At 41.9% G+C, this 12,073-nt stretch overlaps 1 protein-coding gene across 1 annotated transcript; it reads left to right on the top strand.

Annotated features, from left to right (window-relative positions):
- The first annotated feature begins 6,581 nt into the window (after positions 1-6,581).
- LOC145790634 (uncharacterized) lies at positions 6,582-7,286 on the top strand. Its single transcript, XM_082868913.1, has one exon. It carries the CDS (start codon positions 6,582-6,584, stop codon positions 7,284-7,286), a length of 705 nt encoding a protein of 234 aa, XP_082725039.1.
- Positions 7,287-12,073: the final 4,787 nt, after the last annotated feature.

Raw genomic sequence — 12,073 nt, 5'->3', positions numbered from 1 at the left:
ATCAAATAAGCAATTAGCCTCATGGCAAGCATGCTTTGATGGTAATCGATAACACACATGCAATATGCTAAAGCGTAAACACTCACAGTGTACTCTAAGCCAAAATAGAGAACTAGTTAGAAATCATGCATGATCCTAGTTCATGTTAAGATGGCTAATGCGACACATGAAAAAATGCAACTAAGATAGGCTCGGCTATCCTAAAAGTGTCATGTGAAATGCAACTTGGTACATGTATTCAAATTGGAATTGAAATACAATTCAGTTAGTATGATGCGCCGAGCCCGATGCATGCAATATAGATGAATGGATGCACGCATGCAAGCATAAGGTATGCTAAATAAGAAGCTAACTAGCTAATCTAAGCTAATTAAACTGATTATTACACAACAAATTAATTAGCTAATCCTAGTTAACTAATTATTACTGAACTAATTGAAATAGCTAAACGCATTAACTATTACAGTATTGACCAAAGCGTAAATTAGCTATCTAAGAATGGCAGCTGAGGAAAGTAATAAAAGTAGGAGGTTCTCAGAGGGAGAAGACTAGATGCATGCTCGATCGCCTTGTTTGGAAATCCAATGCAATGCCCCGATTTGCCTCTGTTTTCATTTGTTCTCAGAACACTGCACCAAGCTCCAAAAAGCTGAAAATTCACCTTGGGGGTCCTGTGGGAGGGTGGCCGACCACTTTTGGTCTTTGTAGCCACCTGCCGACCACTTTCTTTGTTGAAAGCCAGAAAAAGTGGTTGGCCAGCTAGTTTTTCTGGCTGGCCAACCAGTTGTTGCTGCTGGACTCCACTTTACTGCAACAGAGAGCAAGAAAGGGCATGGCAATATATTTGCAAGATATGTGTGCACAACCACCCTCCCTATCATGTCATGAGCTCAAGGGAGTGTGGTTCTCGACCCTCAGGCCAGCAATCGCACATTTCAATGCATGATGGCCGAGAGGCGAAGTTGCACAATTCAATATGAAAATGAATGCACAAATAAACACAAAGCCTAGAACTCTATCATGTATGATCAAGAGCGTCGGTGACCGGGAATTAAGACACGTTTCATCACTTCAAGTATGAAACGTCCCTCTTTTCCCGTGTTTGGACTAACACCTATTCCAAACACAAATGCAACACATAACATGGCATACACAATGCGACTCGAGCATGCAAACATGCAATATGACTTAAGCATGCAAGGGACAAATGTGCAAACATGCAATTAGCATACTAGCATACACAATGCTATGAACTACATGGCATGCACAATGCTCATGACAACTAGCATACGCAATGCAAATGGTAACTAGCATACACAATGCAATGAACATGGCATACACAATAAAAAATTAATCATGCAAACATGGCATACTTAATGCTATGAACTACATGGCATACACAATGCACAATGGACTTAAACCAAAGTGGATAAGCCTCAGCCATGCCCAAATTAGTGGCCATTGATGATGAAATTAAGGCACAAAAGGCAAGGTATGCATGCACAATGCATTGGCCATTCAACTAAGCCGAAGAGCACAACTTTCAAGAAGGCTCAAAGAGTGACAAATACAGAAGTGTAACAACACTAAATGCACTGAAATGACGTAAGAAATGATGCCAAATCATTCAAACAAAGCAAGTAAAGCATGCAAAGGTCCTAAAGCATGAAAGCTAATAAAGAGGACTACGAAGTAGGCATGCAATACATGGCAAATAAGCATGGACAAAGCTCAAGTAAGTCAAAACAAAGACCTAAGCATGCTGAGATGAGGACTCAAAGGCCTAGGCATGCAAGCATAAAAGCTAAGCCATAAACTAGGCAACAATGCACAACACTCAAAGACACTTAAAGAGTGAATGAAGTGGGAACATGGCAATGCTAAAAGCTCTGAAATGTCATGTTAGATGATGCCAAATCATGTACACAACACAAATGAAGCATGCAATGGTGCTCAAAGCTTGAAGCAGGCAAGAGCACTTTTACTACAAGTATGCAAAATATGAAGCATGTGATCAAGGCAACCCAAAACAGTCCTAGAACATGTTAAAATAAGTCTAAAACATGCATGAAAGGAAGCCAAAATAATCTAGCATGGAGGGCATAAGGCATGATACATACAAGGCAAATAAGGTGGATTACACTACACCTATTAAGACCAAGCATGGGATGACTTAACCAATAAAAATTAGAGTTATATCATGGGAAAATAACCCCAAAAACACATTGAAATGGTGGTTCGCAAGCAAAGGCATGAAGGTATACACAATGGCTCATGTTAAGACATAAAGTGGGAAACCCTCCAACGCATTGAATAAGTGATAAATGCAAGTGCATGATCATGAAACAGGGACTGAAATCACATAATAAATTATTCCAAATCATTCAAATAGTCCAAGTAAAGCATGCTAGTGGACTTGACACACAAAGCTAACAAGCTAGATTGAACCATGGCTATACAAAGCAAGGCATGCATGGTCAAAACAACCAAAATTAGAGCTAAAGCATGTTAAAACATGGACAAAAGCTTCATGAAGTTAAGCCAAAAGCATGTTAGAATGACATGTTAAAGCATGAGACACACTAAACTATTTCATGGAAATATACTACAAGTGCATGAAGCATGCAAAGGCCGACCAAACCAAACCTTAACAGAGGTATGACATGGTAGAACATCACCAAAAACATGTTGAAATGGAAAGAAAACAAGTTAGAATGACATGCTACTTCATCAAGCATACAAAGCTAGTGTGTGTGATTTACACTACAAGTGTATAAGGCATGCAAGGGATGACTAAACCAAGCAAAAACAGTGGTAAGCCTCAGCAAAATAACTGCGAATACATGCTAAGAATAAGCCAACACAAGCTTAAAACACATGCTCAAACATGAGGCATATATCGCAAGTATTCAAAATACAAGGAGAGAGGATGACCCTCTCCTATTTGGGACCTCAAAACACCCTTCCCACCACTAAAATTTCTTTGAGTTTCAGTGGTGAGAACGCCAAAACAAGGTGGTCCCAAAGGCTCACAAAGAAGGCACAAAAGCAAGGCCAAACAAGGCCTAAGAGGGGGTAAACAACCCCAAACACAAAAATGACCTTAAACAAAGATCTTAAACACACAAAAATAGAACTTTTTTCAGTAAGAAGCTAAGTTCAAAACAGCATGCAAAAGGGTCCAAAAGCTTAAGCAAGAACGGGGAATTTAAGGGTTAGAAACTCACCCTTGATGAACTTCTTCAAGGCTGCAACTCCAGGAATTTTTTCAAGCTCAAACCAACCCAAGAACACCAAAAACAACTCCTAAGCACCTCAGCAACTAAAGGAAGGTGTTTGAGTGTGTGATTGTGTGTTAAAGTGAGACAAAATGACACTTTTATGCACAAAATAAGATCAAACAAGGAGATATAAATATAAAGCTATATGTATCACTCCCACCTCTTTTTTTCTGAACCTAGAGGAGAGAGGAGATGGTTCTCTCTTATAGAGAACCAAAAGATAAGCTTCTTGGAGAAGCTAAGGTTCAAGGCAATCCCTCTATACACGTGTATGGAGGATAGCTTCAGTGCCCTCCAACTGTGCCAGCTGGAGGAAAATATCTCCAAAAAGGTGGCAAAAAGCAGCCAACCATTTGAAGTGGTCGGCCAGCCACTTCAAGTGGTCGGCTGACCACCACAAGTGGTCTCCCAAGACAACAAGTGGTTGGCCATGATGGGAGATGATCAGCACACTGAAAATAAGCCAAGGGCGGGGTGGTCGACCAAAAAAGATCTCTCAAAGACCAAGGAGACCAGTTGTCAGATCAGAAAACTGGCTGGCGGGAAAAAAAGTAGTCTCCAACGAAAAAAATTGGTCTCCCACCCTTGTATCACCTTCTAAACAAGGAAAACAAGGTTTGTACCAAAAACAAACCAAAACGGATGCAAGACAAAAGTTTGGGAGGCAAAGCGCACAGCCGGGAGCCTCGAAAACTAGCTGACAACCACCAAAAGTGGTTCACGACCACAAAAGTGGTCTCCCAAACCACAGTGGCCCTCTAGGCCAAGGAAACAAGGTGTGGTTCAAAAACCATGCCAAACGGAGAATGTTAAGCTGTCCCGGACAAGGCGTGCGGCCGAAAGCTCCAAAAATCGAAAACTAGTCTCCAAATGGGAAAAGTGGTCTACGACCGCAAAGAGATGGTCTACAGGACCTCTCCCTCCCTCAGGCAAGGAAAACTAGACTTAGTCCACAAACCGAGTCAAAGCACAAAGAGTTCAGAGGCCTGGAGGTAAGGCTCTCAGCCAAAATTTTGAAACCTTGAAACGAGCACGACATGCACTATCGCCGACCGCTCAATTGACGATGTCTAAGTCTTAAGGTCGGTCAAAAATGGGGTGTCTACAGTTGCCCCTCTTTGACAAAACTCGAAAGTCATAAGTGACGAGAGTGAATGTCAAAGCCCAAAGACAACCCATTTTTGACAAGGCCGAAGACTTAGACAAACATGCAAGATAACAAAGAGATGTACCCACAGGCAGAGGCAAAATGCAAAAGACATGCACAAAGCCGAACATAACTTATGATCATGCAAAGAAAACTGTAATGAAGCAAATATATACAATAAATGCAACAATTTAAGCAGGCGAATGCAAACCAAACTACATTACATGCGGAAAGGATATAAGAGAATTATACAATTCTTGCTACGTTTCACATAGAGAATACAATACTGTGCGGTTCGTCCGGTCACGCCAGCTCTAAATGAACCGTACAAAAATATTGTCTGGTCGCACCAGCCTCAAATGAATCGTACATACAATATCGTGCCTACAAAAGAAAGAAACTCAACAAGTATGTGGGAGCCGAATAATTGGCAATGTCGGGAAGAGCGTACTCTGTAGAACAGACACTATTCGGCTTTATCCGGCGCGCTCAGGAGGTCGAATACAATAGATGGGCCGGATAAGCGTAAATCCATGTAGCCGAATATGAGAGAGGACAATGAGTAACGAGTAGGCCCTGGCCCCAAGGCCCAGGAAACGAGCGTAAATACAGGAACTACAGATAAAGAAAGAAAAGAAAAAGAAGGGTAAGAATCTCCTTGTTTAACTTAGAATACAAATAACCTAGAGCTTGAGACATACTTGTCCATCGGAGTGCTAATTCCGGCACTCACGTCGGAGTGTTTATTTCCTTTTAGGTGACTATTTGAGGACTCCTAGCGTCTCCCAAGATCCGAAGGGTATTTCCAAGCCACTTCCACACAATTGGCGCCGTCTGTGGGAATACTCGAATACATCCATGGAAGGCGTAACCGAAGATCCTCCGATAGCCACTGACGAGATTACACAGAGGGATGACCTTACTGCAGCAAATATGCTCGGAAAGGAAACCATCGCTTCAAGACCCGCTTTGAACTTCGACTCACCAACAACTTCAGCGCAAGAGACAATGTAAGCAATTATGGAACAAGCAAAGCAGAATGAACAGAGGCTGGAGAATATGATCGCTGAAAATGAACATCTCCGTCAAGATTTGGCCCTGGAAGTAGCGAAATCCAGAGAAGTCGTGCGCCAAGATCCCGAACGACCTCCAAGGGCAGGTGAACAACGACCTCAAGCCCGACCAAGGGACACCAATAGTGACTCCAACACATTATCCACGGAGCCCGACAAGAAGGGACGATCCGAAACCACCAGCTCCTCTAAAAAAGTCTACGAACAAGGAATAAGTGTAGGAGAAACAGTTCGGATGAAGAAGATCAGCACGATCCCTTTGTCCGACGGATTGCAAGGGCAATTCTGCCCAAGAAGTTCAAAGCTCCGTCATCTACCCTCTACGATGGAAAATCAGACCGCACCGATCACATCCGTCACTACAAGCAAGCCATGACATTGCATGCAGACAACGAGGCCCTCATGTACTGAATATTCCCCAGTAGCTTGGGACCTCTTGCAGTCAGGTGGTATTACAAACTAGAGCCGGCTTTGGTAAAAAGCTTCCATCAATTACAGAAGTCCTTCAGGGCCAGATTTATCACCAACGAGGTCTAGCCGAAACAAGCGGACTCTCTCTGGGCAATGCAAATTTAACCTAAAGAAACATTGAGAGCGTATTCGGCGCGCTATTGGGAATGCTTTAATCTTGTTGACGACGCTTGCAACGACTCCATGGCCATCACCGCCTTCAAAATGGAATTGCAACCAGACAATGCCCTCCGCAGTTCCTTAACTAGAAGACCCCACAAAACGGTCTGGGGGTTGATGAAGAAAGTTGAAGAATACTGCAAGGTAGAGGACGATGCCTTGCGGGTTAAAGCCGGACGCGTATCCAGTAAAATGGCCTCCCCTGAAATTGCTCAGCCAATAAGTTCCGTACAACCTCAAAGCCCAGAACCACGGCAGCGGGGTAAACGAGATAAAAGGCAGGATTCTCGCTGATCGAACGATCAGTGCTCTCACCGAACGAATGAACAACTGCAAGTCGACAGTAGGCGCACGAGACGTATCGACAAAAAATATACGGAACTAACAGAGCCGATCAATGCGGTAATGTCCAAAATCCAACATCTCCCGTTCTTCAAATGGCCGTCGAAGATGGTAGGCCCTCCTGACACACGAAGGCAGGATAAGCGCTGCAAGTATCACAAAGATCATGACCATGAAATTGCAAGTTGCTATGCATTAAAGGATCACCTGGAGGAACTGGTGCAAGATGGCCAGCTGCAACAGTACGTAAGAAAAGGCAACCCAACCAAGGCACTAGCCTTAAGACAAGATTCACCTCCACTTGGCGTGATCCATATGATATACAGCCTGCCAGCACCTCTAACCGTACACACAAATCAATCGCATCCAGTCCCCCGAGAGCAACATACTCCAACCAAACGGCCCAAAAAAGCTCCGAGTATTGCCTTCAACGATTCTAATCTTGTAGGCATGACAATCTCCCACATTGATCCGTTGATCATCAGATTATGCATAAACCAGTTTACCGTCGAACGCATTCTCATAGATCCAGAGAGTACATTGGAGGCTATATATTATGAGACCCTCATCAAACTCGGCTTCAACACTAACCCAGAGTACCCGTTGGGGAAGATCACACTACCCGTTCAAGCAGGCCCCAGAACAGCCAAGGTTGAATTCTTGGTCATAAAGCTTCCTCCGCCGTATAATGTCATCATGGGGCGAACCTGGTTGCATATCATGCAGGCCATGCCAAGCACCTATCATCAGCTTATGCGCTTCCCGACAGCCCGTGGCGTTGAAGAGATCCGTGGCTACCGACAATCAGCATGAACAGTTTTATGAAAGTTTTATCACTGACCCGACTTGTGGCCTTTGATACTTGTATTTAGCTGACTTCTGCAATGAAAAGTATCATCTTTTTCCATCGTGCAATTCACTTCCCATTATAGTGTCAAATAAGCCTCTGGATTCAGAGCCTCCCTTCGATGCAAAACACGTTGGGGCCGATTAAGTCTCTGGATTCGGAGCGCCCTTCGTGGATACCACGATTGGCTCAAATAAGCCTTCGGATTCGGAGCCCCCTTCGGTGCAAAACACCTTGGGGCCAATTAATTCTCCGGATTCGAAGCGCCCTTCATGGATATCACGATTGGCTCAAATAAGCCTCCGGATTTGGAGCCCCCATCGATGCATGACATATTGGGGCCGATTAAGTCTCCGGATTCGAAGCGCCCTTCTTGGATATCATGATTGGCTCAAATAAGCCTCCGGGTTCGGAGCACCCTTTGGTGCATAAGACCTTAGGGCCGATTTAGCCTCCGAATTCGGAGCCTCATTCAGTGCAAAACACGTTGGGGCCGATTAAGTCTCTGGATTCGGAGCGCTCTTCGTGGATATCACGATTGGCTCAAATAAGCCTCCAGATTCGGAGCCCCCTCAGTGCATGACACGTTGGGCCGATTAAGTCTCCGGATTCGGAGCGCCCTTCGTGGATATCACAATTGGCTCAAATAAGCCTCCGGATTCGGAGCCCCCTTCGGTGCATGACACGTTGGGGCCGATTAAGTCTCCGAATTCGGAGCGCCCTTCGTGGATATCACGATTGGCTCAAATAAGCCTCTGGATTTGAAGCCCCTTGTCACGCCCCAAACCCGCCCCTAGAAGTTTGGGCATGACCACTTCAAAAACGGATACTTAACCTGTTATATATAACATATGGGGCCTGAGTGGAAGCATAAATTTTATATAATAACATGCAAGGAAAGAGCTACATCCATTGAGCGACCACTATCATGCCAGGATCACAAATAGACAGATAATAATAGTTACATACACATATACAACCCCGCCCGTGTTTGGGCGTATAATAAAAAAAAAACATTAGAAGTTACAACATATTATAGACAATCAGAATCTAAGCCAAAACTTCACCAAATGGGTAGGCTTCACCCAAATGCTTGGACACACAGAGGCTAACAAGGAAGACGAGCATTAAAAGTTGAGGCTGACCTCCAAATGCAAGACCTACGGAATCAGACAAAATACATAGTGAGATAACCTCAGTGAATAATAGTACGTGAATAACTCAATGTTCAACTTGAATTATAATGCAAATCAGAGTTTATATAATATAAAAGACAAGTAGTTAATCTGATCCGGTACAACTTATCACATCGGCCTTCGGCCCTTTGGATTCACAAGTTCACAAGTTTGGCCCTTGGCCTCATAGCTTCATAATTTCACAAATGGCCCGTGGCCACTTAGGTTCATAGTTCACAAATGGCCCCTGGCCACATAAATTCACAAGTCGGCCCTCGGCCTCATAAATTCACAAGTCGGCCCTCGGCCTCATAAATTCACATATACATAAATTAGTTTTTGGGTTTCATAGGTTCACAATTCGGCTCTTGGCTTCATAGTTTCACAATTCACAATTCGGAAATTCATACTTCACAAATGGCCCTCGGCCACATCGTTTCATATTTCACAATTAGCCTTTGGCTTTATAGATTCATAATTGAGATTCATAATTTCACAACTTGGCCCTTGGCCCTTTGAATTCATAGTTTCACACGTTGGCCCTTGGCCTCATAGATTCATAGATTCACAAGTCGGCCTTTTGCCTCATAAGTTCATAGATTCACAAGTCGGCCCTTGGCCTCACAAGTTCATAGACTCACATAGTTCCTTCTAATTATTCACATGAGGTAACATAGTTATGTTACGTTCAACAGAGTGCTAATGGCAACTATTACCAGATTGAACTTCATAATGCAGTCACATCCCATTTGTTTGTCATGAATTACTACCTCTAGTTCACAGATAACAGAATGTTATTACATATTAAACGAGTCCAGAGATACGCAGATACCATAATCCCGTAATACACTTAAATTCCCCTTGTTCGTTATAAATCCATACAACTGACTTACAGATAACAGTGTGTTAGTATCCATTATCAATAATAAACAGAACGTAGTACCCAGTAATGCTCTTAGATTTTCCCATGGTTTCTCATAAGGTGACATAATTGTCCCACAATAATAGAACAACACTATTAACAATAAACAGAAGGTAAATGCTCCATTACATTAATAAGAGTGGAGCCATTCACATCATAACGTGGGTCACATAATCGTGTTATTGACATTCAATTCTTTCTCCGGATTGAGTCATTCAGAGGTTCATCTGATATTTAACATAATTTCATAATGGTTATTAACGTACAAAACAACCCGTAGTCTTATCCAATTATTCGTTTTGATGATCCACTCTAGGTAGATATCTGTAACATGTCAGTGTGTGCCAAATCCTTCAATGTTTACATAAGTTTACACTAATTCTCGTTCCACATACATGTTAACTTAATTGACCACAGAGAACAACATGTTAATAAGAATCATTACTAACGGTAAATAATGTGCATTAGAGTACTATTACTCACAGTGCTATAACGGAGTGCTCGTCCTTCTCAGGTTATGCCCTACACGTGTACACAACTTATACAGTAAGGCATCAAACACAAATTCCAAAAACACCAGAGGGTTAAGCACGTAAAACAGAGCAAACAATATTTTGCAGCATGAAATTTCAAACCTACTTCTCCAACTCAATATATATATATATATATATATATAAGATTACTAGTCTTACAAAACACATTATGGAATTTACACCCATTCATCTTCTAGTCAAAGAAAGAAAGGATTTTTATGAACATTTCCATGTTCCCCAAAACTCCTTAAATTTCTAGTGTTTTCACCAAAAACCAAACATTTCCCCATCCCCATAAGAAATCCTATTAAATCATTCTCTTGATTTAATAACTAAGCAAGCCTACAAATATTTAGTAAAATGATTTGGGATTAAACCCATTCTTGAAAACTTCACATTTTAGGTCACAAAAATTAATATCAACATAGTTAATATCATCCCACATAATCATCACAATTCAACATATCTCAAAAGGAATTCTTCAATTCCATTTCAACATTCCATAATCAAATTTATATCATCCACATTATCAATAAATCTGTTCTCCCAATTTCCCTTTTATTAAAACATAATTTACAACGCATTTAACAAAGTTCAATCGCAAAATTTAAACATAATTTTCAAACATAACCAAATTCCAATTAAACTTGAACACATCTAATTCAACTTACCACTTTCATGATTCAACTATCAATTTGGGCCAAATCATGGATTATCATCAAAAACCAACCTAGGGTTTCTAAGAAATCTACAAATTTCAAATACAATTTTAAATCTTCTTAACCCATTACTTTTTATTCCAAATCTTCTCATTTATTAGGCACCCTAGGTCCATAACCCATAAACCATACTCTAAACCCCATAATAGAACCCCAACATACCCCAACATACCTCAAAAATTTCGGAATTCCATTCGGTAGAAAGTGGTGATCTCCTCTTATTCTCCATCCTTGATGCAAGATTCATGGCTAATTTGTGGAGAAAAGTGGAGGAAATCAAGGTTTTGGGAGCTAGGGTTTCGGACATGGAAGAGGGAAGAAGAAGAGAGGAAAAGAAAATCTAAGAAATGACTCAAAAATCACGTTTTTGAGCTGCTGCCCCGCACATCGCCGCACGTGCGCCACATTTCCCGCACGTGCGGTTCTGCTTCCAGCACAGATATGAAAACTTCAAACAGGCGTAACTCTCTCATCCGGACTCCGTTTTAGGTCATTCTTGTGCCCAAATTGAAGCCCCGAAAATAAGCTTTCCAATGGTTCTAACCTCACATCCAAATTCCAAGTGTGGAACAAGAAAAGGGCAAAAGAGTGACGGTTGGTCGTAAACGAATTATTCAAATTAAAGTTTTTGATCCAATCTTACTTTACATCATATTACCACCACAATCAATAGCCCAAAATAAAATAGGGAGGTTCCAAATACACTAATAAAAAGGCCACAGATATAAATCACTTTTCACAGAAAGCAAGTAAATGCACAGAATAACAGATCGAAAATATACTAGAAACAGATATGAGGGTCGGGTTATTACACCCCTTCTACAAATCATATCCCCATTCGGCTCCTAAAGCTCGCACGCATAGGCTAATTCATTACGTCGGTCGGCCAAGTACCTAAGTTGAGCCGAATCAGATTATAATTGAACGCAATGCCATTCGTCAACTTAGCGAATTGGGCACATCTTATGGACCCCTTGTTACATACGAAAATTATTACACAAACTACAAGTCCGCATGAACGAAACAAAATATGCCAATATGCGAAATGAGGTGCCTAATTGAATATATAAAAACGCCCAGAATAAGGCGCAAACGTCCGAAATGAAACATTTTATTTGATTAAAACAGTAGTTACATAAACGCAACCCACATTTGAACATTACAATATCCATTTTCAACCTCAAAAGCGAAAAAAAGGAAAAAAGACGCGTTGGTAAAGCGGCAGTGCCAAATCAACGCCCGTCGCCCGGAAGTCCTCCACGGCTTGCAATGCCTTGAGCCAACTATGCCTAAGCCCATGACTTGCACATTGCGAAACTTCCCCTGATACCATTGACAATGTCAAGGCAAAGATCCAGGACAAGGAAAGATAAACTCAACGGTCGTTGTCTCTCCTTTCGGGGT

This window comes from Camellia sinensis, chromosome 1 (genome assembly GCF_055761805.1).
Source record: "Camellia sinensis isolate YWXY chromosome 1, ASM5576180v1, whole genome shotgun sequence".
In the NCBI taxonomy this organism is placed as follows: Eukaryota; Viridiplantae; Streptophyta; class Magnoliopsida; order Ericales; family Theaceae; genus Camellia; species Camellia sinensis.
This window is presented reverse-complemented; position numbering and strand designations above follow the sequence as displayed.